Below are 27284 nucleotides of genomic sequence, written 5' to 3' on the forward strand. Positions count from 1 at the left end.
CCCAGAAGTCCTAATAGCGGGAGGCCATGTACCTTTTAAAGATGCTCAGGAGCGCAGTTTTTAAAGGCATTGGACATTCCATGAGTGCTAGGAAAACAGAAATATTCTTTCTGAAGCAGTGATTTGAAGACTGAGGAGGTGCAGGATTTGGTGCAGGATGCAGCTAGCGCATGCTGTGGAGGCTGCAAGCCTGAGCTTCGTGCATGTTATTTTAATGTCCCAAGAGGAATGGCCTTTGCATGGAGAATAGAAAAAAAAATCGCAGTTCTTATCACTAGCGGAAATTTTTAATGTCCTGACTTGATCAGGAGACCATTGCTATGAGTTATCACTTTGAAAAGGAACACAGCAGTAAATGGTGAGGTGGGTTTGGTTTCATGCAGGAGAACAGCCGTTTGGAAAACGAGCTCTTGGAAACTGGAGAAAAACTGGCCGAGTACGAAAGTCTAGCGAGCAAACTGCAGCGGAACTTGGAAAATGTCCTGACGGAGAAGGTAAATCCCTCTTCTCCCTTATGCACTCACAGTTAAACCTCTTTGGAATTGCTCCATTCCAGGTGCCCCCTCCAGAAGAGGAGGCTCTGGAGGCACTGAGCTTGGTGGGGTTATGATAAACTGTTCCAAATATCACCTTCTGAAAAGGCATTTCTGGTTATGTGCATCTCTGGGCAAATGTGCACATCCTGGGGCTCTTGCCCAATACCTGTTTTCCAAATTTCTTTAAGGTTGGAATTGTTCAACAAACTGCAGTTCCTTGCCTTAAATTAGAAAGGTGTCGTATGGAATCAAACTTAATAGCTAGCATGAGAACTGTGGTGGAAAAAAACAGATAGTATTTGGTAGGAAAGCTGTTGCCCCCACCAGAAGGTCAGCAGAGCTTCTGTATTTAAAAAATAATTTAAAACAAATAGAGGAAAGAGGGAGAAGATTGCTGTAGATTTGCATTGTTTGCATTGACTTGCATTGCATTCGCTGCAAGATTGCTGTAGAGTTGCATTGTGGCTGCAAGCCTGGGATATTTGGAGGAGTAACTGGGCTGTTTTTGTGCTTTCCAGTTTGGCGACCTGGACCCCAGCAGCGCCGAGTTCTTTCTGCAGGAGGAGCGGCTGGCGCAGATGAAGAGCGAGTACGAGCTGCAATGCCGGGTGAGCAGCCCAGCGCACTGGGGTTTGCTGCAAACGTTCCTGCTGCAAACAACAGCCCGTGCACGCGGGCACTGCTGCTGTTTTGCCCCTGCCCGATGGCTCTTTCTTGCTTTAACCCAAGCTTTGGATGGAGAAAGCCCTTTCTGCAGAGGCAAATGCCCGGGCTGAGGTGCCTTGAGGGTGGACTGGGACAGGACTTACGGAGCCTCCTTTGATTAACAGATGCTAAGTTAACTTACTTAATATATAGTTATGCACGAGCTGTTTTCCCGCTTGTGAAATAGCTTTGCCCTAGTTTGGAGTCAAAGATGTAAGAGGGTGACAGCAGAAATATGATGCACAGGTGGTGGTTTCTAGAGCAGGAGCGTTTTAGGTAAATAAAGCTAAAAACTTCAAGTTTGTCTTCTGCTCCTCCCGAATCCTGCGCAGCCAAGTACTCTAACGTAGCCCTGCAAGTACCTACCTATGTATCTCTTTCCTGATGCCAATATGGTTGCGTGTCGTATGCATGCAGCCCATCTATTCTGCGTTATCCTTTCTACTTGGAAAAGGACTATCTTGAGAAATCATTGTGTGTAATGCAACACAGCAGCTCTGCCAAGAAGCTGCAGTTAAAGACCAAAGACTTTTTCTGAAACTAGTTGTTGAGTTCCATACACCTGAATAAGAATTTGCTTGAAAATGCAACTGCATTTTTGTGAGTATTGGCAGATATGATTCAATCCTGAAGGCTTTTTTTTCCTTGAACCCTCCCAATCTGCCAAACTGTGTTTACAAATTCATGGATTCATTTTCCTTAGTAAACACTGTTCATTGAACTCAGCTCATCACATTTGGCACAGGCACTTGGGATATTCTCCTTGGCAATGGGCAGAAGTGCCAGATGGCAGATCACAGTAATGAGGGTACCTCTTTCCCAAATCAATCTCTTGCTGTTGATTTGATTTATTTTATATAAGTAGAAAGGTGTTTGAGGTGTTTCTCAGATATGTTCAAAATGTTCCTAAGCTGCTGCCTATAAAAAGACAGTGGGAGAAAGGATATAGTGAGAGGTGCTGGAGCATGGTATGCTTCAAATGCAAAATATATGCTAAAATATGATACCATTCTGCTGTTTTGGCGAGCAGACACATCTGTGCCCCTTGCACGGGTGGGAACCTGGAGAAGGATGTTGTTGTGCGGCTGCTAAAATGTTATTGCGGAGGCTTTCCCCGCAGCGATGCCCTCGGAGCGCCTCGTCGCCGGCGCTCACGTGTCCGGGTTTCTCTCATCCGGGTGGCTCTTTTCCCTCCCGCAGGAGCTGCAGGACCGAATAGACGAGCTGCAGTCCGAGCTGGAGGAGTTCCGTGCTCAAGGGAAAGGCTTCAGGCCCCCTCTGCGGAACTCGCTGTCCGAGGAGTTCGACATGGATATTAAAAGCCATGGTAATAGCGGCATTGAGCCTGACCAAGGTAAAGCTTCTTTCCTATAGGGGAAACGTCCATCTATGGATATTTATTTGGATATATAGGTTTGGGGTACAATTAGGTAAACTTTCCGAAACTTTCATAGTGAGACTCCTTCAACAACACCTCCATTTTGCTGTTTAATACCAGGTGGAGTGTGGCTGCTGTAATATAATTAAGGCCAAAATTAGTGTTTATAGTTTCTACTTAGGTATGTGCCAATGGAATTTGAGAGCTGTAGGAGCTGCCTAAACAAAAATAAAGTGATGAAATAATTCGGTTGTAGTTGTAGCTCTTCAGATTTCAAGAGCATATATAATTATTTTCTAAGGACTTGGATCAGAGGACTGCAATCCACTCAACATGAGCATAGAAGCAGAAATGGTTATTGAGCAAATGAAGGAGCAGCATCACCGGGACGTATGTCACCTCAAGCAGGAGCTCGAAGAGACTGTAAGTTGTTTGAACTTGGCACCAAGCTCCGCAACCCTTGCAGCCTCTTCCCACGAGCGGGATGCCCTTGGGAAAAGGGCCTGGCTTTGTGTTTTGGTGAGCCTGGGGCAGTCGGCACCTTCCCCGCTCCTCTGCATGGGGCTGGGCGAATGCTGTGCTCTATCTGCCGCCAGCTAATGAAAGAGGAGCGAGTCCGAGAGACCTAGGGTTGTGTTTCCTGTCCTAAAAGCCTGGCGTGCTCCATTAGTCACTCCGTTCGCACGGGTTTGGAATAGCCGTGGGATGGAAAAGCTGCCGGCGGGAGTTGGTGCCGGTGAGCGCAACATTGGTGCGGTCTGGTGGTGTTGAAATGAGATCTGTGCTGCTGGACAGCACAGATCTGGACTGCTGGAAATGCTGTTGGGGCAACACCCGTCCCGGTGAAGACGCATGGTCAGTTCCCCACCTTCTGTGTGGGGATCTCGTGGCTCTGGGGTTGATCTTGCCGCGCGTGCCAAAATACCCAGCTGGAGGTGGATCAAAATGGACTTATGAGGCCGGTGCAGCTCGGGATGTATGTGCTGTGCTGGCTGCAAATCCAGGTTTTGGGAGCAGTGCCTGCAAAGTCTGTCCCTCTGCAGGGTGAGTGTCCCACTGCATGCAGCCCTGGAGGGCTGGCTTGCTTAGCATGGGGCCTCCAACCCCAAAATTACCGTTTTTCTAGCAAATGAGGCTGCTTTCCCAGCAGTCACGGGTGCTGCTAGAGAGGTGCCCGGGCTTGTTCTGTGCGGGTCAGCTCAGCACCAGGAGCAGAGGCCCCTTTCGGGCTCTCCTCATTTCTGTCACACCAGTGCCCACCCTGGCAAGTTGTGAAGCTAATCAGGACTTAAATTGTTCCTGGCTTCTCTCTGCTGTCCCGTATTTCCTTAATGGGTAAGCATGAATTTCACTGCTTTGTATGCAAAAATCATTTTTACTTCAGTAAAAAATTAAGCTGAGCATTCACGTGCATCAGCATTCTTTGCAGGGAAAGCCAAGTGTAAGATGATGCTAATGTGTGAATCAAAAATATTCTATAAAGTATCAAGAAAGGCATAGAGAGAACACTTCTGTAGAACAGGTTATGTATAACTCTGTAGAAAATCTTTATATATTTTGTAGAAAATGAATGATTTCCCTTCTTCTAGGTGAGCCATTATGAAAAGCAACTAAATGAGACAAAAATCCACTGTGAAAAGGAGCAAGAAGACATGAGGAAAAAGTGCTCTGAAGAGATGCATGTCATGGAAAAGCAAATAACTGGCCTTAAAAGCCAAATTGCAGAACTGCAGGGAGAAGCAGCAGCGCTCCGCAAACAGCAAGAGCAGCTTGGCTGTGACCATAACGATGAGAAAAACAGGTTGCAAATGAGCTTCAATGAGGAAAAAGCTAATCTGCAAGAACTACTCAGGCAGGGACACGAAGCAGACGTTCGAGTTAAGCTGGAGGAGGCAACCGAGAGATTTAGCCGAGAACGGGAAGAACTGATTGAAAAGGGTGCCTGGATGGAGGAAAAGATGAGGGTTTTGGTGCAGACTCTGCAGGAAGAGAAGGGAGAGCTGGAACGCGGCTTCCAGGAGCAGCTGAAGAGGGTGACGGAAATGCACGTCCTGGAGAAAGAGGAGCTGCAGCAGGAGCTGCTGAGGAGGCACAAGCAGGAGCTGGAGGAGGAAAGGTGAGTGCAACGAGCTTGCCAGGCCTCCGTTGCTCGCCGTGTTGAGCAAGGCCAAGCTAGTGCAGAAATGGCTCCAGATTCTGGATTCCAGGGCAGTAGCTCCACGGTGCCATTACCGGCTTTATCCCAGAACACCAGGCAGGTATCCAAAGGCTTTTTCATCTTGACCTTTCCCAAGCAGATATTTATATTGATTTTTAACTCACCCAGAGGGACTGATACTGCTAGAGCATAAGCAGCTATGGCTGATGCGAGCTCTGCTCAATATCCCTGTGCAGCACAATCCTTTGTGCTTAACAAATGTAGAAATCCAAACGCTTTTCTTACCAAAGATATAAATGGGTGAAAGATGAACACATTTGGCTAGAACATGGTACCAAAGCAATTGAGACCCTTCAAGGAGGAGAACCTCTACCTCCATAAATCCCATTACCTGTCTAGAAGGGCATATATTGCATAAGAAACTATTTCTAAGGACACTTCGCAAGTTGCACACATTTCAAGGCAATTAAGCTTTTATTTTTTTGACGTTTCAACAGATTGTCTTAGATTTAATTTTGGCTCTCAGAAGAGCTATTTGACAGGTTTACCTAAAACTCTGTGAAAATGTTTTCTTAAGTAGCTTAGACAGCCATTTGAATCTTTCTCTGAGTGAACCTAGGGTTTAGTAATATTATTATGTTAACCGTGTTTAGGAAAAAAATGGAAAGTGACTATAACAGAAGAGCATCTCATGCAGAAACTGAGTTTTCTGTCAACACACAAACGCTTACAAATAAATATGAAGAAACGATCCAAAATCTGGAAGGCCGCTACCAACGGGAGTTGCATGAGCTTGCCGAGCAGCAGAGAGAAGAAAGGTCTCAGTGGGAGTTTGAGAAGGATGAGATTTTCCAGGAGGTTGCTGAAAGCCAAGAGCAACTGAAGGAAAGGCTGGCAAATGAGAAGGCTCTTTCTCTTGCTCTAAGCCAGGAGAAGGAGCTCCTGGAGAAAAGCTTGAAGGAGGAAGTGAACAAGCTGGTGTGTGAAAAGGAACAGCTTCAGAAAGAGCTGCAAGAGCTGAGAAATGCTACCGAAAAGCAGGAGATTGAGTTGAATGAGAAAATATTGCAACTCCAAAGTGACCATGAGAAAGAGCTGAAGAACAAGGAGGAGTGTATGTCTGTGATGGAGGAGGACAGGAGGCTGGCCAGCCAGGAGCTGGAGAGGCTCGACAGGGAGCATAAGCAGGAGAAAGAAGAACTCAACTCCAAACTTCTTGCTTTAGAGAGCTTAAACAATGACCTCCGTGCAAGGGCAGAAAGAGAGAAGGCAGAGATGAACTTGGAAATCTCAGATCTTCAAGAGAAAATACAGAAGTTGCAGTGGGAAGCCGTCAACTTTTCTATGCTGCAAAATCATTACAGGGTATTGGAAAGTGAGTATGCAAAAGCCAAAAGAAAAATCGCTTCCTTCTCTGCTATGGAGCATCCAGGAGATGACGCAGACGTTCTCAGGAGCCTGCAGAAAGTGCACGAGCAAGCCGTGAAGGAAAACGTGCGAATGGCCTCCGAGATCGTCAGGCTGCAGCAGAGGCTGCAGAGGGTGGAGCGAGAGCCAGCGCGACACGACGCTTCCGACCACGGAACCTCCGACTCGGAGCGGTCCCAGGCGCGGGACGCGCTCGATCCCCTTGCGGAAGGGCTGTCCAGTGACACGGATAAGGGAGCGGACTCGGATGTCTGCCCATTGCCGGGGGCTAACACGCCGGGAAGTTCGATGGTCCTGGATGCTGCTTGTAGCCACGAGTCGGAGAAGATGCAAGAGCTGATTTCTCTAGTGCCCCTGGCACAAAAGAAACTGAGGGATCTTGAGAGAACCCTTTCAAGAGTTCCCCGACTAAAGCTCTTACCCCATGATATCAGGCAGAACACGCATCTGGTGAATAACAGAATAGCAACCAAAAACAAAGGCTTTTTTCTGGATGCTTCTAAGCTGCAGACTGAGCTTGAAGAGGCTGAAGAACTGACTGGTGCTTCTCTGCAGCTGGAGCAGGTTTCTGCACTAGCCAAGGAGAAGGGTGACCTGAAAAACCTAATACCTCAGTTTTGGAAGAGGATTGAAGAGTTAGAAGAAAGATCAGTGGCCCAAGCTAAGCTTCTGTCTTTACAGGAAGAAATCCAGGTGGAAAATGAAGGGCTGAGGTCTAAACTGGGAGAGTTGATGGAAAAAAATAAAGCACTAGAAGGTGACTTACAAGAGCTGAGAAGCCTTCATTGCAAGCTGGAAGAAAGTGACCTGGAAACGATTGAACTCATAGAGGAAAAAGCCCAGCCCCTCAGGAAAGCTGAAGAATTGGAAGACATCCAAGATCAATATGCACAGGGGAAAACAGAGGCGTCTGGTGAGAAGCTAAGACCCCAATGCCAGTTTGGGAAGGTGGAAGAGCCCTCAGTGACACCGAGGGCTTGCACTGACTTGCAGGACAAGCGCGGCCAACGTGATACCCCCGTGCAAGAGAGCTCTGGGGAGAAGAAGGAGCAGCAGGAGCTCAACAGAAAGCCGAAAGCTGCAGCTCTGGGTAGCCAAAATGCCACGCGGCCTGGCCAAGGGACAGAGGAGCGGAGCAGCGTGACGCACGGCTTGCAAAGCACCTGCAGCGAGCTGCAGCACAAGGTGGATCTGTTGAGGTAAAGTACGCTGGGCCTCCGGGGGGACGTGACGGCCCCCGTTAATCCACCTCGCCGCTTGCACCGCTTAGAAACTAACCTAGCAATCCCCATGGCTTTAACTTCTACTGCCTTCCGTGCTGCGTTACCGAGTAGTTTAGCTTTGAGTAGAAAACGGTGCCTTGGATCCTAACCGCTCGCGAGGAGGATGCGGAGAGGCGGATACGCGCGTGCGGCTCGTCTGGGAACGCGCTCGAATGGGAGCGATAGCAAAAGAAGAGCAGCTCGTTGAGTTGTGCTGTGGACAGTCATCCTTGCCATGCGTAGCCGATGGTAAATTGGAGACCTAAATTACACATCGCATATATAACATAACACTTCCAGAGTGCTTTTAATCTTCATACTAATATTGCCTTTGCCTTCTGTTGTCTTGATAACTTGGAATGTTGAAAGCTCCTCAGTTTTCTAGATGTTCAAGTTAAGGCTAGGAAATGAGTATTTTTTTCCTAGTAGGAGGAGCACTTAGTGCTAGGAATCCATTATAATGTGTAATATGGTAAATACCATTACAGCAAGCAGAATATAATAGATTACCTGTGCTCTTAACTGCAGGGTTTCAGTAAGTGTTTCTTGAAGACTGTAAAGTGGTTGGAAATGACTAATTTTGTTCAACAGCGGCTTCCTGTAAGAGTTTGTTCTCAAGAATTACACCATGCCTAAATTATTTCTCTACCTTGGGGGAGAAAAGGGATTTTTGAATTCTGCTGTTTCCATGCTGGGATCCCCAGCTTGGACTCCTGAAACAGCCAGGGAAAGTGCTCATGTTGTAGCACTTTGCATATTGGGTGGTTAAGCTGCTTAAAAAATTATGTCTGTTGCCTGTAATCTAGGGAGTAAAAGGCATAGTGGAATGTTAAAGCTTTAGACTTTTACCAAGTATCTTATTTTTTAATTAACTTGGTGCAGCTTTTTGAGGCAAGCAGAAAGGCCCTTTTCCATGGTCTGAGAGGTACTCTAAGTGAAATGTAAAATCCATATGCAGTTGATGTCCAGAATTACTTAGGAGTAGCTCTGTTTTTAGATCATCACAGGTCATTTGACTTTTTTTGCAACTCTTCTCCCTGCGGGCCCAAGACAGCAATGGTTTTCAGTTGTCTCCTTCCTGCCACAGGTGTGAAGCTGAGAAGCTGAGAGAAGAAAATGCCCTGCTGAAAAACGAGGTGACTTTATTAAATGAGGAAGGCAGCGCTTCCAACCTGAAACTGCGGGAGCTGAGCGGGTCGCGAGAAGAAATGCGGTAAGAGCTGCGTGGGGCACGGATCGTGCGTGGGATTTGGGCTTCCTTTGCCATCAGACGGGGTAGTTGCAGCCCTGCTCAAAGCTCTTGTTTGCTAGATATCGCACAGAACTTGGAACAGAATCATCTCCTGGTGCCATCAGGGATCCAGCCAGCTTCCAGGCTGGTCTTTGGGTTTTTTGACTCGCTTTGGCTTGTTCTGCCCATTCCTAGATCTAAAGCAGGGACTTAATCGATAGGAGGTCCAATGCCCATATATCACATACATGACTGACCTGGCAGCAACATGGACCTACCTGTGAGCAGAGTTAAGGTGATTCCTATGGTCACTTCAGCAAAGGCAGAGCTTGCTAGGCACGTTATCCTTGGAAAAGGCTGGGCATGCTGCAGGGATCTGTGCTTCTGCAGTGTCTTTTGCCATGATCTTAGCCCTCTAGTAAAAGAAATACATGGGTACCTCTAAAAAGTGAGTGCTCACCAAGCCTACATAAAATGGTGATGCTAAGCAAAAAAAAAAAATCCTCAAAATTAAAATTTCCAGAAGGACCAGTTGTACTGATGAGATGTCAAAAAGCAGCCCGTTCTTGCTGCTTATGTATACTAGTAATGCGCTTTGGTAATTAGCTTTGCTAATGTTAATAAGCTTTCCCTTTTTCTTAGGCAAAAAATAGAGGCAGTAAGAAAGGAGAAAGTGGCTGTACAGAAGATGGTTGACAACCTGAAAAAGCAGGTATATAGACTGAATCTGTAATATTCTCTGTAGCAATCTTTGTGACCAGATAAAGCTTTTCATGCAGCAAAGGTGGCATAAAATGATAATTCTTTGTTCAAACACCTTGGCCATAACTGTACGTTCTCAGTAAGTGGTTTGGGTGGATATGAGGCTTTCTGACCTGATTCGAATATCAGTGCTACTGTAACCATTGAGCTTGCAGACCTGAGAGCATTTCCTTTGTGAACTTGAGAATTATACTTAATGGAAATATTAAAATCTTTCCTTTGTAATCTTTCTGGGTAATGCTCTGCAGTAGCCCATGGGAAATAGAGGTTGTGACTCAGCCTTCTCTTACTTCCCAGTTAGTTGGTCTAGGAATGCTGCCAGATCCTTTGCACCTATCCGTATTTTACCGTCCTTCTTTTAGGGGAGTTTTGTGCTAGGCAAATAATAGCAGATTTAAGCTACTCTTATGCTCATATTTGTATTTTAGTAACAGCTAGTGAGATTGCACTCGCTCAGAATAATCTACTGGTTCACCAGCATAACCCTTGAGCTATACACAGCACGGCAAAGGGGAGCAGGACCTGAGGGATGTGCTGCATGACTGATACCATAACTGCTATAATTGAGGCTAATCCTGAAAATCTGACAGTTTGAGGCTGCCTTTATGCATGCAGCATAAGAGCCTCCTACTCTTGGACGTGGTACTGCTTGATTTGCCTTAAAAATGGGGCATGGAGCAAGTGGAATAGGCAAGAAAAGCAATGGAGGCTGCTAGGCATGCAGCTTCCACGTGGAATATAGTTAATGTGGGCCTCCTTGGCCAGGTATCAAACCCTAATGACTCTGGCCAGTGTATTTCTTCTTAATTGCTTTAATTGAAATGCTTAAAATCTGTAAAAGGACTTGGTGGGAAAGTGCTCATAACTGCCCCTGCTGTCTGAATCCAGGTAGTGGATCTGAAAACAAGGAACCAGCAGCTGGATTCGGAAAATACAGAGCTTAGCCAGAGGAATTCCAAAAACCAGGCGGATGTGCAGGATCTCAATCAACAGCTGGCAAAGGTGCTCAAACAAAAGGAAAGGGAAGCAGGAAAGTGTTCCTTGGAAGAATGGGAAAAGGAGAGATTGCTGCTGAAAGAGGAACTGGAAAACTCTAAAATAAAGGTATATATATGTAAAATTCAAAATAACTGTTGCTAATGGTATCAAAAACTAGCATTTAAGTATGAATAGATGTCAGCCCCTTCTCAAACTGTGCATGGGCTTTCCAATTCGAAATTTTCCAAGTGCTAACTGCAAATGTAGGTGCCCACAGGGATGGGAAGGGAAGGCAGAGGCTGCTTTCTGGGTGCTGTTAGGAAGGGAAACAGAAGTATGCAGCTCTGTTTTGCAAATGGATCTCTGCAGTGCTAAATACTTCCACCCCTGTGTTCCAGCCTGTCTGTTCTGCTCAGTTTGGGGCCATCCCAGCATTAGTTCATGTCACAGGCTGGAGCTTGCCCTGATTAATCTCTGCCTGTCTTCAATCTGAGCCTTTTTTCCCCTTTTTTTCCCAGTCTTCAAATTTAGTGTCGTCTTTGGAGATGGAGCTGTCCAAAATGAAAGTCCAAGCTCATATGTTGGAGCAGGAAAACCATATCCTCAAGCAGGAGCTGGAGAAAGCAAAACAGGTACAGCTTATCTGGCTACATATAGTTAGATACTGGGTTTATTCCTTGGACAGCCAGCAGGGATGTGGCTCTCAATGTGCCCTGCTCTCTTGCCTGGGTGGATTTTAGGGTTTTTTGAAGAAGGACATGGTGCTCCCTTCCAGCATGTCCTTTAAGGGAGCATTCCTGCTGCTGCCATCCATCTGAAGACACTGTTGTCTCTTCACTTCAGAAGGAAAACTTCATGGTGTGTTTGGGAGATGATATGAGCTTGGATCAGTAAGCTGGGAATATATGTTAATAATCATAGATAATACAAGACTACAAATGAGTTTTCGTCCCCCTTATTAGGGCTCCACAAAGTAATTTTCTTTAGAGCAAAGCGCTAATTTGATGTACCCAGTGCTGAGGATTGATAATGGCCTTAAAAAGCAAAAGCAGATGAGGCCCTTCAGTGCAGAGGGAATTGGGGCTTGTGTGTAATTAAAGACAGAAGATTGAGCGAAGACAGTGCAGGAGGAGGCACAGCGTTAAGCTGAAGGGCTGAGCATTAAATGGGAAAGGGACTCGTTTAGAAGCGAAGAAGTGACCGGTGCAGGGACTTCTCTCCCCTCTTCCTTGGAAATTGGTATCTGAATCCGCCTCTGCCTCGGAGGTTGAGCTGAGTGGTGACACGAGCACCTGGGGGAAGCCTTAGGCTTGGTCAGGGATCATATGAAGGATGTCCTGGAGTGATGTCTTGGATCATATGAATGGGGCACGAATATGCCCCATGTTCCTACCTTCTAATGCTCTCCAGTGTCACATTTGTCCTGGGAGCAGGAAAAAGCCTTTTATAGCACTTTTAAGTAAAATTCAGAAATGGCACAGAAATGTAACTGAGAGGTTTGTTCTCTACAGCTGCCCAGATGTTCTGATCTCTCCGACCTTCAAAATGAAGTTTCTAGTTTACTTGCTAAAAATGAAAAGCTGCTGAAAGAAAAAGAAGCCCTGAGTGAGGAATTAAACAGGTGCATTGACAAGGTAGGAAAGCTCTGCAAAGTCACGTCCCTGTCTGCATGCTCTTAAATGAGCTACTTAATTCTACAAACTGTTAAATCTTTATACCACTATCTGTATCACTTAGCTGTAAAACTACTTTTTTTCTTACCTACACACCAATAAATGCCTAATCTCCTCCTTTTTTTCCTAGCTGATCTTAGAGGAAGCTTAAAACCCAGAGTACAGCTTTACTATAATTTCATTAGGTAGCAACTTCCAAACACTGCAAAGGAACATAAGGCTGGATACAAATATTGTAACAGGACGAGGAAGACTGTGTTCTCACATTTCTATTGCAACCCTCATGTGCTATAAATTCCTAATTCTAAACTTAAGCAGTGATTTCTAGCGTGGATCATAGCTAATCCTGTTGTGTGGAAACTGGGGAAGAAAGGGGAGTCGAGGGTTCTCCTGCTTTTCCTTTGCATAGCTGTTACTCCATCTAGCTTAACACTCAAACTGAGTTAGAAAATCCTGGATGATTCTGGTTTACGGATGTAATCTTATTTCAGGTAGCCAAAGTAAGCTTCTTAGAGAACGCAATTGCCAGTCTGAAGCAGGAGCAGAAGTCCTGGGAACAACAGAGTCAGATGTTGAAAACGCAGCTCACAGTTTCACAAGAAAAGGTATAATAGTGAGTTTTTATAGTTCTGGATTAAAAGCTTTTTTTAATCTCTTGAAGAATTTTTTCATAGCTTGTTTCCTAACGGTGAAAGGAGAGGAAGGAATGGCCTTCTGCTTGGCTGTTTTGGGGTTCCTTGGTGGCCATGAGGCTGCTGAAAAGAATAAAAATTCAAGATAATTCTGTTTCTCTTAAATTATCACATGAAATAGCCCAGAGTAGGAGATGTATATTTGTTGAAAGCAGCATTTCTGCCATTACAAAGCCTGTACGGCTGGTAATTTTGGAAGATGATTTCAGAGAATCATTCAGCATTTTTTTAGGAGGCTGGCACCAATTTCTTCATTCTTTTTAGCAGAGAGATCCTAAATATTTGTGTGGGGTTTTTTTGTTATATGCATATCCTGGCATATAAAACCACTTACTCAACTTAGTTACCATTGAAGTAGTTGGTATAATAGAACCATTTTTTTTCCTTCAAATGAGTCAATCACAAGGAATCTCCGTACAGCACATGCAAAGCTGCATTCCTCTGTTGCAGGCTCAGAGTCTAGATGAAACGCTGCAAAATGCCAACCTCCAAATGTCCCGGCTAAAAGCAGACGTACGGGTGACGCAGCAGGAGAAGGAGACCCTGCGGCAGGAGGCCGTGTCCTTGCACAAGCAACTGCAGAACGCCCAGGAAAAGGTAATTCCGACTTCTCAGGAGCCTGGCGTGCTGAATTGGCACTGCCTTTGAATGGAACTGCCTCAAAGTTGGGCAGCTCTGCGTGCCAGAACTTGTGGATATGTTAACGGCTGCTTTTCTGTAGCCTCTTGCTGTATTTTTAGGTTTTTTAGGTTGTCTTGTAAACACGAGTGATGAATAGCCTCATAGAGCTAGAAGGAGATGGGTACAGAAAAGTCCTATTTTAATCCTGTTTTCTGGATTTATTAATTTTTCCATTTTTAAAAAAGTTAACTTGCAAGATTATTATAAATCTGCACATTATATATATATAACTTAGTCTTAAAAAAAAAAAAAAAAAAACTCTCTCCAGATGTTAGGGCAGTCGTGATCAATCTCTTACATTTTAACTCTTGCTTTCTCTGCAAGTGTTTATGCTTCTTCAAAATAAGCCTTTCCCCTAAATATCTGTAGACAAAATGTGAATTCACAGATGTCGGTCTATAAACATCCCAACAACCAAACTAGTGGCTGACAGGGAGATGAAGAGCACAGTATTATAACAGCTTTTAATTGATGAGCAGCTATAACCGAAGGAGGTTGTAGACTGCAATCTCGTGATTAGTATTATGAATTCAGATAGTAATTATGCTTGTTTGCCATGTAATTAAGGAATATTTAATGTGCACACGGAAAAGAGGCTGTTTCAGAGTTGTATAACAGGAGCTAAATTACAGCTATTACTGAATAATACATAATACTGAGTTCTATTATTTAGTTGATGAGGCTGTGAAATAGAGTGCAAATTGCTTTTTTATATTGTTGAGCTATGTGCGCTCATATTAACCATTCTGGCATTTAGCTATTATCTATGATTTTGGCTAAGGGAACTGCTTTGGATTTGCACTGTGATTAGCTAATGGGGTCCCTTGCTGAAAAACCATCTGTAGGCTGGGGGGAAGACGGGATGCCTTTAACTTAAGAGTTCAGTTACTGGAAGCCTAAAAAGCCCCCTCTGAATAGATAAAAATGTCTGCTGCTTTCTTTAAGGCCTAACCCTGCAATTCTGTCTGTCTTAAGAACCGGGTTCTAGCACTGGCTGTGCCTTCCTCAGGGCTGCAGGAGCCACAGAAGAAATTGCACTGGGATCAACTGGACCAGCTGATGAAACAGGAGCAGCAGCTGCTAAAACAGGAGAACGAGAGGTTGCAGAGGGAAGTGCAGAACACTAAAGCAGATCTAACCCATTCCAGGGAGAAGGTAACTAGAACAAGCTACCAGACCCCAACCGGAGGTCCCTGCATGTTGGGCAAACCTGAACAATTCCTTTTTTTGCAGTAAATGACACAGAAGAGTAGCGGTGTTCATAGTCGGGAGCAGAAATGCCTGCAGAAAGATGGCATAACAAGAAAGCTTTCTTCTGTATTTGCACTGTGTTCATCAGAGAGCAGATGCTCTTAGGACATTTCACACAATGGCTCTTTTAAAAAGAAAAACCTGAGTGTAACTCAAGGAAGGTTCTGGTCTAGATTTTGGTTAGCACATTTTTAAAAGATTCTTAATATTCCTAGCATCCTTCAGGCTTTTTTTTTCCTTTTTTTGGCTTTCAGTGTTAGGCGAATTATGGGGAGGAAAAAAGGAAAGAATGACACAGTGCTCAAAGCTAAATGCCAAAAAATACTAGAAACTGCTACAAATGGAAGCTGGTACTTGATATTTTAGATGAAGTAGATGCTGTTTGATTTGTAGCAGACTGTCATTTTTGAGTTGGGCAATTTCAACATGAACATTTCAAAACTATTCAACCTGGAGAAACACTTTCTGACTTCCTTAGTTTCTTATTTCCTTAGTCATTTGGTTTTACTTCATTTTCACAATGTATTATAAAGCTATATCTAACATATTTATACGTTGGAAACCTCACTATGAAACTGTTGCTCAATGGACTTTCTGTGTTTTCTCATCTGTGGTCTCTTTAGATCCGACAGCTGGAATCTACTGTCCTTTCTCTGAAGCACCAAAAGCACCAAAGCCAGTCGGGTATCGTCAAAGCCATAGAACAGGAGAAACTGAGCTTGAAGAGAGAATGTGAGCAGCTTCAGAAAGAGCTGTCCTCTGCAAACAGGAAGGTTAGTTTTGGCTGGTAAATCTGGCCATGGCCTCAATGTAGTGCAGCTTTTTCTGAGAGCTAATATGGTAATTTTCTTCTTTTACTCAGTCTTGTGCTGTGTCTCTTACTGTGAATCTCTGTCTCAAGCTGCAATCTCTTGTTTTGCACCTTTGCAGCCCTGCAGTAACGTGCTCTGTCTATGCAATATGCTCTAGTAGTTCCTGCCAGTACAAACAGTTCAGGAGCAGAACGTGGGACCTGTAAACAAAATGCAGGCTCTTTCCAAGCGCTCTGCAATGCACAGCTCCCATATGCTGCACTGATTCCCATATGCTCTGTTTTCACATTCAGAAGCAGTTGCCCTGCCTAGTCTCTGGCACTTGTATCAAACACGCTGTCTGCATTTAGTCTTGGATATCGCTTTTAGCAAAACATGTTACACTTGTCCAAATGTTCGCTTATAATCATGTATTGTCTTGATGGGCTGTGATTCATGACTCTTGTACTGAATAAAATGGGCAAAAGGAGAAACTGTTGCTTTTCTAAGGAAAGTTCTTGTCTCTAATAGATCAGTCAGATGAATTCCCTTGAACGTGAACTGGAAACCAGCTCAGAAAATGAAGGGCTAAGAAAAAAGCAAGTCAAGCTGGATGATCAGTTAATGGAGGTACTTTCAATCATGTGAACTGCATGGTGTGGAGATCTTGCTGAATCGATGAATTTTCATTTTTTCTAAATGTGTAGAAACATAGGAAAAGCCAGACAAATTAATCTCTTCTAACATCATCTAATCTCATCACCCTTAACAATCAAGATGCTGTAGTGTGACAAAGATGCTTCTGTGAAGCACATTGTGGTTTATCATAATTCATTTAAGGCTTTAGATTCAGAAATCAGATAGCAAAGAAATTTGCTTCTGTGTAGAAAATTGCCCTTATGGGAATGCTTTGGTGAGTTTAAACCTCTCTTACCTAGAGCATGGTAGAATAACACGTTGGGCAGCTTGTTGTTAGTCCAAAGGCATGAATGGAAACTTAATTGAGTTTCTTCCCAAGAAACCAGCCTTAAATAGATGCTTGTTTCTTATTACTAGAGTCAAATTGTGCTGGATACTAAATTACTGTCTTTCTCAGGTACCCTTGTCTACAAAAATAGGCATACTTAAAGATATTAGGCTAGTGTATATCTAAAGGTCGGAACGGGTTCTCTCCACTCTTGCTTAAACTTGGTGCCTTGAATTTGAGTTAGACAAACCAAAATTTGTTCCATAAATGAAAATGTTTCAGATGAGTCTTTTACAACATTTCTTCTTTTAAAAGACTTGGTTTTCATCAAATGAGAATGAGCAATGTGTTTATGCTAAACCCTATAATTATGTAATTAGAAGTGAAGTTTTGTTAGAAGAGATGAGACTGAAAAGTTATTGAAAATATTGCCTATCTGCCCTGTGTCTTTATGCTTAACTGTCTCAGTTAAGCTGTGGGGAAATTCCCAACAGTTAAACCTGTTCCTATAAGTATCAAGCATGGAAATGCATTTTCTCCCGAAATGCGTGTTTCACAACATGAGAGATTTTTGTTGCTCGTGATAACCTTTTCCCAGCAGGTGTGTGTAATGCTCGGTTAGTGCTTTCTAACTTTTCTCTTTTGTGCCTGTTCTCCTTTTGTTCATGGCTAACCTGTCTAGAACTCAGTGGTTGGAACTAGCAGAGAAGGGTGCAGTTCTCTTTCTGAAATAGTGTGCGAAGGTAGAGCAATCATTTTCAATGTACCACCACAGCATGGAGAAAATACATTTATTTCTTTTAGAGAGCATTTTTATTTTATTATTCCATGCATCCTTTTAAGTCAAGGAGCCACTATTCATTTTACTCTAATGTTCATTCTTTGGCAGCTGCACTAACATCTCTTCTGCAGCTAATGTATTAGGAGATTGATCCTGTAGGCCAAGAAGAGGCCTTATCTTAAGGCTGTGCTATGGAAATGGAGAAACAATAAAATTCATTCAAAAATACTGAACTATAACAAAATGAAAAGTGGCTCAACCCCTTCCTTCTAACCCATTGACTGTGACACTTAAAGTTTTCATACTTACCTCTGATAATCCTGCATGCTTTTCACTGGACTGCCAAATGTTTCTTTAATATTAGCTGGTGTGTGATCAGAGTCAACGTCATCCCTAATAGCTTAGCAAGTTCATTACTGTTTTTCTCCTACAGATGAGCATGGCAACATTATGTTTTTCCTCAGTGATGCAATTGGTATTCAGATGCTGTTAATACTTAATGACTGTCTCTTCAGTTCCTTCACCTTATTAATGTATTTCATGATATCATAAGAAACCCTAGATAAATTCAGCATTACTTCTGGTTACATTGTAAAGGAGCTATTAGTATTTTACTGATAGACAAGTTGATACACCAACCTTTTGATAGGCTTTTTAATCAGACTTTGTTGTTGTTTTTTAACTACATGCAAGCATACGTTCTGTTTAGCTGGGCCATCAGGAATGGGTTCAACAAGACCATAGCATCAGCAACAGGCTGATACTCTGTCACTCTGACAGAGGTGGACTGCTATGACCTTACAACCATTTCCATTCTAGATGTCCTCAATACCTAAAGTACAATTGCTAGTTAAGGCCCTAATGATGCCATGTGGGAAAGAAAGTAAAACCACTAGCATAATCTCAGATACCTTTTCCTACAGGAACAGACTAAAGGTTGTGAGATTTCAGGTGAGAATTTTGATATGGCTAGCAGATTTTTTTATAGGAAGTTTTAATCTTCTGCACATTCTAGATGCAGACTGGCATATCTGAAACATCACTTCTTGGGGGGATAGTATTATAACCTAGTATAGCTGTGGACTAGGCTTTCCTGGATCTTTTCATATTAGTCTACAAAAATGCTAATAGTCCCATCAAACAACTCGTTTTCAGCTCCCAGTGCTGTCTGACAGGTCCTCTACCCCTGTGGGAGTTCATCAAGCACTGGGCTCTCATGGTTGGATCATTACCAGAAGAAGGTGACGCCAGAAATGCCTCGCTCTTTTCTAGTCACCTTCATCCCGTAGCTGTCAGATCATTGCCAGGGAGCAGGAGCATTAAAGCGAGGGGCAGCTAAACCTCTGGGGACAAGTCTGTTCTGTGGTGGCAGGTTTGGTGCTTCGCTACAGAAAGGACATCTAGGAATGTGATCCTTTTGTCCTTCCACCCGAGTCCTGGTTTTACTGTCACAGAAGCTCTTTTGCTGGTATAGCTCATCTCACAGGGGACAGCCACTATATGCTTTGGCATGAAAACTTTTCTGTAGACTTGCTGATTTCATTAGATAAGCATTTTTTTAATGAAAGCAGTTCCAAATTTAAGCTCTATCTGCTTCAGCCTACTAAATGCACCCATATCTCTAGGGCCCCTGCAGGCCTGTACTTCTGGCTATGTAGCACCGATGGGCATAAGGTGTGAAGACTTGCTATCAAGCTCTGCTTGTGGCATGACTAAAAATAATAATAATAATAAATTGACGTGTCAAATTCTGCTATTAATCTATAGATATAAGACTGGATGAAGAGAGATAAGAGATTCTAAATATTGAACTCTGATCAGAATAGCATCCAATTACTAAAATCATCATAACTGAAAACTTGTTTTGCTTTTAGGAATGTATTTTCCCACCCTAGATGAAAGGCTAGAAAAGAATAACACTTTTAGACAAGCCACCTCATGCGAGCACTTTAATTTGTAACTGGACTCTATATTCATAACGGCTCCAAAGATGAAGATTCCTCCTTCTCTGGAGATCTTCCAAACCCGCTTGGACGCAGTCCTGTGCCACGTGCTCTAGGTGACCCTGCGTGTGCAGGGGGTTGGACTAGATGACCTCGAGAGGTCCCTTCCAACCTTGATCATTCTATGATTAAAATTAAAAAGTCATGCTATAGGGAACATGCTATAGTGAATGCTATAGAATTCATTCAATTCAGTGCGTTACAGTTGAGGGCTGAAGTTATTACAGAAAACTCAGCTTCCTTTAGACTTAAGCTGCACATAAAGATAAGTCTTTATCATTGGAAAGAGAAGTCGTCTTTTTTAGCTCCTGCGCCCAAGCCTGCCCCTTGCTTACAAGAAACCGCTCAAGGCTGAGTTGATAGCAGTAAATGACCAGGGCGAAGCTCGGGAAGGTGTTTTGGACGCAGCGCTGCCCGCTGCTGAGGACGGGTTTCTTTTGCCGTTCAGATGCTCCAGGCGAGCGCCAGCGTGATGCTTAGCCCGTCCGCGCGCGGGCCGGGCTGCGCGGCGGTGCCCGCGGAGCAGCTCCGGCAGCTCCAGCAGCAGCTCCTGCACGCGGAGAGGAGGAGCCAGCGCCTTCAGGAGGAGCTCCAAAACGGACCCTCGGACACAAACGTGCCCCAGGTAAAGCTCCCTTTACTCTGCACCTTACCCCTTTGAAAGGGCATTTGGTTAAGTTTCTTTTTTTGTGTGTTTTTTTTTTTTTTTTTGAATTCTGAGATCCTTTCTCTGTTTATGCCAGTTCAAAAATTAAAATTCTTTTGCTTTGTGTACATCTTCAGCACAACCTTTGCTGTTTAGCTGGAGCCACAGCTTAATCTGCAGTCCTCTTAATTTTCTTCCAGTAAACACTCCTATCCACACTTAACTGGCTTTTCTCCCTCTGATCCTTGTGCAATAACTCTTTAAAGCTTTTTTCTTTACCTAATGTTCATATCTGAAAATACTTGTCTTTTAAAAATACAATGATATTGCACAAGCACACATACCTGAGACACAAAATATAAATTCAGGCCATGGCTGTCTCATGGATTTCTGCTGTATCAGATGCAGTAAAGAATAATACAACCAAACAACCTTTTTTTATAAGGGCGGCCTGTCTTTATTATTTGGTCATGGTAGGGCTTTGTTTGGAGACACTATTATACAAAAATTTCAACACTGACATTTTCAGAGGGGAAAAACAATCTAATGCCAAGAAAAAATGCAGACGTGGCACATACTGGGTTTAGTGGCTTGCAGTATTTTATTTTTTTCCTAACAGGAAATTTTAAAACACATTATTTCAGAGTCCAAGACTTTGAAGGTCAAAAATCTCTGGAGAGGCCAATAGATATTTTGAGAAAAGGATATTATGGAGCCACTATATATAGCGATATTTTCTGAAGTGTTTTAAACTTGGAGTAAGAATCGTTGTCGTTGATTTTATGCCTTCAAATCAAAAAAGTTCCCCCCAAAAGACAGCAAATAGAGGATTAGTAACAATAAATACAAGTGTCTCAGTTGAGTCCCAATCAAAGTGCATTATCACTGGCTGATGCACTTGGTTACTTGCAATGAAAAGTAAAGTGTGTGGCTTAATTTGGAAATCAATAAGAGCCATATTGCAGCAACAGCATCTGCAGATAAATGTGCTGTGCACTGCATTAAGAGCAATGATTTAGCAATTTTGCCTTTGAAAGCCTGAGAATCCATTTACAAACTAGTCACATCCTGGAACTGTTGTTCTGCAGATGACTTATGTGCCCCATGTTAAATAAAATAAAAGCTTTTGTCTTGGAAAGGTTTGATTTTAAAAATCATTCTAGAGTCTTTGTAAATATTTACTGTCAATGTCCTTATAGCTTTGAACTTTAAAATCAATATTAAAAAGAAAGTGAATGGATATTAACAAGATTCTTGTTAGTGACATCTGCTACAGTTGTTTTCATGGGCTTTCTAGATAACTGTCTACAATCCCTGTTGTTACATATATATTTATATATTATATCACTCCGAACAGGGCCAAATTTGTCAGTGCTTTTAGTAGGGTACAAACTAAAGCGCTTCTGCCAGCATATCTTGCTTTAATTGTCATTACTGTTACTTTTATTTAGTCATCTTGACCTCTAGGATTAACATTTAGTTGCGCTTATGTCCATTTTAATGTCCCCTTTAGCATCTTGAAAAATTGCATCCTAATCCCTCCTCCTCATCCTTTTGCCAGTGAGTACCATGTGAGGTTATCCTTGCTTTCCATGTCAATTTAACCACCTAGTTTTGCTGCTGCTGCTTTGTACTTTGCAGCTCTCCTGGGTCGCAAGTCCTCCTGTATAAAGAGGTATCCAAAGTGATCTCCTCCTTTCTGGAAATATTGTGTGTTCTTCATGCCTTGCAGCTTTCATTGCCTCTCGGTCACAGCTTTGGTCTGTGTTCTCATCCATTTCCCACTCATCCTTGAGCAATCACCCTGTGCTGGTCTGTCATAAGTTCAAGTTTCACTGAACTGAAACTCCTGACCCTTTTCTGCTGTTTTAATCTGTCTGGACTCTTTGAATTCTAGGTATTTTTTTCTGTTCTCTTGTCTTAAGATACTTTCCTGCCACACAGTAACTATCACTACCCTTGTTTTCATTTTCCCTACTCTGTAACTAGACTTGAGACCTGTTACCCCATTTAGTTTTAAAAGTGCTACCTATTAGACCCTTTGAAAACAGATATACTTTGTATTCAAAGCACCTGGAGTTGCTAGTCCTCTTATTTAATTCAAATAACACTTTATGGCAGCCCCTCTGGCCCACAGTCTATTCACCTGCCCTTAAACAACAAAAAAAGACTTGTAACCTTGTTTAAAGTAGAAATGCAAGTGAGGTTTTTCCTTTTCCAGAGGAGGTCAGTTAGGCTTTCATAAATGTTATTCAACGAGTTAAGGTTTTAGGTAATTCCTGAAAATTTCTTAGAGGAAATTAAACAGCTTTGCTAACTGCAGTTAATCATCTCCTAAGGTTACCTGGCCTTAGTTAAATACCCCAACGTGTTGACAAGCCCTCCAAAGAGTCCTTGCATCTAGAAAACGCATTTTGAGCATCTCCTCTGCTGCACATTAGTGCCAATACTAATATTTAGAGAAATACAACCCGTGGTGCTCTGCATGCTTTCTCTTGCGTGTGTTTTCGCTTGTCCCGCTTTGCTTGCTTCGCTCGCGTTTGTGGTTTGCTTTAACAAAGTGCGTGCAGTTTTTATTTCTATTAAAATGGTGATATCAGGGTGAAGTATCCCCCTTCCCTTCTTTCCCTAGGCCTCGCTCCCGGAGCAGCGAGCAGTGCATGCAGATTCCTGCAGGAGGATCGGGCACCTCTGACCGCTTGGCTGCTCACGATCCCGCTGCTTCCCCTGACACACACACACGAACTGGCATAAGCTGAGAAACTCAAGGATCCAATGATTCCGTGCACTTCCTATCTGTTTTTCCAGTGTTATTTCCTATTTATTTGTCCAGAAGCTATTTTGTGGAAGGTCACGCCTGTCCTTTTTAATTTGTTACAAAGCATTTTTATTTATGTTATTTAAAAAGTGGGTTTGTTCACGGTGGAAAGAGATAAACTATTTTTTTCTCAAATGGTACTAATTTTATAAGAGATTTGGAGAAAATCTGGGGTATTTATACTGCTTTTTTGTATGAGATGTATAAACTTTTTAAAAGGGAAAAATGACACTTTTGATGTAAATGAGAAATAAAATTTTTTTAAACAATGTCTCTTGTCTTACTAGTATTAATTCCGGCTTTATGGAAAAATACAGCTAGATGATCTGAGACTTTTTTTGATGCTGAGAATGGTCACATCAGGATTTTTAGGACAAACTTGTGCTGCTTTCAACTGCTTTTCAGCAGGATTTGGGCCTGTGTATTTGCGAACAGAATTTTCCCAGGACATGGATGTGCCCTGTTACTGTGACTATAAAGTACCAAGGGGAAGGCCTGCAAAGGGGGAAATTACTCTGATTACTTTCTCCAATAACAATCCCTTGGTGTTCTTTCTTTTGTCTCAAATTACTACGCTAAGCTTTCTTTTTTAATATTTTAAGAGATCAGCAAAACACAGCTTCTCATTTTTCTCAATAAGCCTTGTCAGTTTTCTACTTACAAAGGTATTTTAGTTCGTGTTTTTAATTATCTAATGCTTGAGTTAGTTTCTTCTAATAAACATGAAAGAATAAAATGGTTGGGTAAAACATTGTCAAATTAACTTTGGCTCCAAAAAAGGGACTTGCAAAGCTTGACACTACCAATTCTTAAAGTTTCCACTCACCTACTTGGAGCTCCTGCAACCAAATGAAACTTATTTGGCCAGGATTTCAAATTCCAATCAAGTTACAGAAGATAGCAGAGAATAACTTGGCTGAAGTACTGCAAGCTCTACTTAGTACTGTATTTCTCTAATCTGGTAAAACATCCTGTCCAATTCTGTAAAACTGCTTTCTATGTGTCTCAAAATTAACTTTTTAAAATTCCTTACAACCTATAAGGACATATAACCCTATACATATACTTTCTGGTGCCCCCTTAAATGAAATGTTGAGTAAACCTCAGGATTTTTCTACAGTGGTTTAGATGAACAACTAATTAGCTAAAAGTTTCCTGCTTGTTTTGCTTTTAAATTTATCACCCCCCACAACAATAAAGGTGCTTTGTTTGTGTGGGCTGCTTGAGAGGGGCAGTGCCTTATGAATGCTACTCTTTTGGGATGATTTCCTAGAATCAGGGTAACAACACAGCATTAAAAGAGCCCCTTTCCCTTGCACTCATGCTCTGGTGTTCCCACTGCAAACAAGCTTCCTTCTATTTCTTGATATTTCCAATTATTTAGGGAAAACTCAGTGGTATAAAAAGCACACTCATGCCTGAGTTACTCTTCGACATGGAAGAGTTATCCTATCAAATTAACCTGCCTTTAGGGCTTTCCCTTAATTTTTTTTCTAAAGTGATTAAGCTCTCAATTAGTACTTTGTTTCCCAAATGCAACCAATTGGTAGCAACACCTCACAACCAGCAAAGGGAATGGTCTAGATCTGATTATTGCAGTCCAACCTGAATTTAATTCTATATCACTTTGTCTTTGACCTGGTAATCTAAAGGGTGATTTGCACGGGCTTGGAAAGCTGTTTTAATGCTGTGTGTGTTCTTTAAGTGTTGCTGTAAGGCTGTGCTTGCATGAGCTGTGCACTTAGTCCCCTCTTTAAAACAGACCCCAATGTGGAGTCCCAGCTCTTCTCGAAAGCATGGACTGAAAAGAGGAGACTGGCACCTGTGAACTGATTTTTATTATTATTTTATTTTTATTTTTTGTTAACTGGTTCTCACATGAATGTTGCTTTCTAGGGGGGTCATGAGCAGCTTCTAAAAATGATGGAAGAACGTATGATGGATGTAGAACAGAAACTCAGGCTTGTCAAGAGGCTTCTCCAAGATAAAGTAAATCAGCTGAAAGAACAAGTAAGCAGTCTTACTCTTCCCTAAATTCTATCTGTAACTTCTGTAAATAGCTAAACCAGCAAAAGCCACTAAGGCAGGGTTTTGATTTGAGTAAAAGGTGTTTTTCCTTTTGCTTTTAGGGTTTTAGAGCTAAAATACAGCATGTCTGCCCCTAGATTCCTAAAAATCCCAACTTGAGAACTGGTTCTACTGCCTATTTTCCAAAATTGATGCTTGTTTGCCATGCTGGTATCCTTCAGGTCAGGAAGAAAAAATTAAATTTGGGCCAATTATCTTAACTGGAAAGAGCTGTCCTTAGATTAGGAAGGAGAGGAAATGATTCCTAAAGATTACTGACAGGATTAATCCATGTGCATTTCCCACTACTGCCTCCCTTGTGGTATTTGTTACAGTAAAGTCACCTGCTTTTCCCAGAACTATTTTTTTTTCCTTTTATCTCTGCGTAATTATGTTTTATTTGCAATTTAGCTTTCCAAAAACACTAAAGCAGATGCAATGGTCAAGGATCTCTATGTTGAGAACGCACAACTGCTGAAGGCGCTGGAGATGACCGAACAGCGGCAGAAAACCGCAGAAAAGAAGAACTATTTATTAGAAGAAAAGATTGCTAACCTCAATAAAATAGTAAAGAACCTGGCTTCCCCCTCCTTCAATTCAGCATCTGAGTTAAGGCCGTAGCAAAGCCGTGAGTATGCCACAGGCCCATGCACTTTACTGAAATTTTAGTATTTCAGCTCTTCACAGTTTTGCCTTTTGTACTGCTGGATTTTAGTTAACAGGAGAGGACAGAGCTAAATTCCAAACGGGTCACTGCCAACTTCTGTTTATTCCCCAACTATTCTTCTAAATTTTGCCTAAAAGTGATCTTCAAGATGTGCAAAAGGACAGGTTAATTTATTCTGATATTTTGTTTTTCCTTTGAAAATAGACTTTGAAACGTGATTTTACTGTGCTGAATTTGTTATTCCAATCTAGATTGAAACTAGGCTCTAAAGCAAACAGAAGTCAATGAATTTAATGCTTAAAAATATTTCTGGATGCCTAGGGTACTTTGTAGTTCAAATCTACTAATATTGATGGATTAATTTGAGCCCTGTCAGTATAACTGTTATTGAAAACCAGCCTTCCTTGATGTCCATATCCTGCAAACTATTATTCATCTGAAGCAATATGCTCTGAAATATGCATTAGGCTTCTGCATTTCTGCAGAGTTCAGGAAAAAAGAAAGAGTTTGCTTAGAAATATGTAAATAGACTACTGCCTCCCACTAAACACAACAGCATTTCATCTGAAGAAATTACCCAGCTGGCAAACAAGAGATCACTGGGGTTTTTTCTGTTCGTGTTTTTGTTTTCAACTGCACTGCCAGACAACTTAAACTGTAGAGGCCTTAAAGTTTCTGCATGTGGAAATAAGTTATCCTAAACAACGGAAGAATGGCCAAACCGAAGCCAAGAGATTCCTGTAAATTCCCTAAAGCAGTGGGGTATGTTTGTTAAACAAGTCCTAGGAGGAGGGAGGGATCTGCAGGATTTCTTTGGTGGATCCTGCCGTGAGGGTTTCCAGAGGGCCCTTTGCCATTCGGGTCGTGCCTGTTGTTTCCAGGAAATGTTAAACTGTATTAGATGCTGATCTAAGTTTGTAATTAATTGTGAGGAAACGTATTCAAGGTGAATATGAACAACTCAGGGAGTAACAACTAGTTATTTGATATAACTAAACTAGTTTCCTGCACTGTTATGAACATGGATATCAGTGTCCATGGATGAAAAAAGTCACGCATCAGGAAAAGGAAGATAAACCAAATTGTGTTTGGTTGAGTATTACCCGACAATGCTCCTAGATGAACATGCACTAATGGTGCAGCAGGATGGTCAAAGAACAGCCTGCTTTGTGATGGGTAATATTTCCCATGGGAGCAATTTATGAGACTACAGAATGTGAGTTTTCTGGGAACATCCTTGAGATTTGAGACAGGCCTGAGAGAGCAGCAGCTGCAAGAGAGCTCGTATGCTTGTAGAAACCATTGCTGCAGTCTGACCAGAGATGCTGTCGCCCCCTCTGCGAACTCCTTGCCCCTCTCAGGGCAGTAATAAGACACGTTAGCTGTAAATAAAACTGGAGAAAGGGTCTGCACGGGCAGTACTTGAAACTGGCCCTCTCTATATGCTGCACAAGGAGCGTATGCAGAGGAAGAGGGTAAAACGCTCTGTCCCGGGACTGCTGAGGAACCCACGGCAAGTGGGGCGCTTGGTCCCGGTTCCACGGGGCTCTACGGATGCTATTAAAGTCTAAAGGGCACCTGCTAACGAGAGACTCAAGGAACCCAACTGTACATCTGGGTACGACCTCCGTCTCCCTTCCCTGCTCCCCCTCTGGACACCATCTAAGGCCTATTAAAAGAATAACTGAATAGTTTCAGTTTCAGGGTTTTCTTTTTTTTTTGCAATGATTTAAGATCCATGCAAGAATGGATCATAAAGATGCAGGTGGAAAGAGTAATCGTAAGGAATCTCTGCTATTTTTATTGTCA

General features: G+C 42.6%; 1 protein-coding gene across 1 annotated transcript in view; it reads left to right on the forward strand.

Moving 5' to 3' along the window:
* Positions 1-25499, forward strand: part of NIN (ninein) — a 41738-nt gene extending 16239 nt beyond the window's left edge. Inside the window, exons 11-29 of the mRNA XM_088533765.1 lie at positions 384-494; positions 1055-1144; positions 2442-2595; positions 2921-3042; positions 4209-4735; positions 5431-7404; positions 8555-8680; positions 9341-9410; positions 10349-10564; positions 10957-11070; positions 11950-12072; positions 12603-12716; positions 13254-13400; positions 14460-14639; positions 15359-15508; positions 16058-16156; positions 19726-19902; positions 24638-24751; positions 25220-25499. Of these exons, the coding sequence (XP_088389891.1) occupies positions 384-494; positions 1055-1144; positions 2442-2595; positions 2921-3042; positions 4209-4735; positions 5431-7404; positions 8555-8680; positions 9341-9410; positions 10349-10564; positions 10957-11070; positions 11950-12072; positions 12603-12716; positions 13254-13400; positions 14460-14639; positions 15359-15508; positions 16058-16156; positions 19726-19902; positions 24638-24751; positions 25220-25429 (4818 nt within the window). The 3' untranslated portion in view covers positions 25430-25499. The remainder of the gene's footprint in view (positions 1-383; positions 495-1054; positions 1145-2441; positions 2596-2920; positions 3043-4208; positions 4736-5430; positions 7405-8554; positions 8681-9340; positions 9411-10348; positions 10565-10956; positions 11071-11949; positions 12073-12602; positions 12717-13253; positions 13401-14459; positions 14640-15358; positions 15509-16057; positions 16157-19725; positions 19903-24637; positions 24752-25219) is intronic.
* The last annotated feature ends 1785 nt before the right edge of the window (positions 25500-27284 follow it).

Source organism: Tinamus guttatus, unplaced genomic scaffold (assembly GCF_059628265.1).
Source record: "Tinamus guttatus ecotype Peru unplaced genomic scaffold, ASM5962826v1 Tinamus_guttatus_pri_ptg000522l, whole genome shotgun sequence".
NCBI classification, from domain to species: Eukaryota; Metazoa; Chordata; class Aves; order Tinamiformes; family Tinamidae; genus Tinamus; species Tinamus guttatus.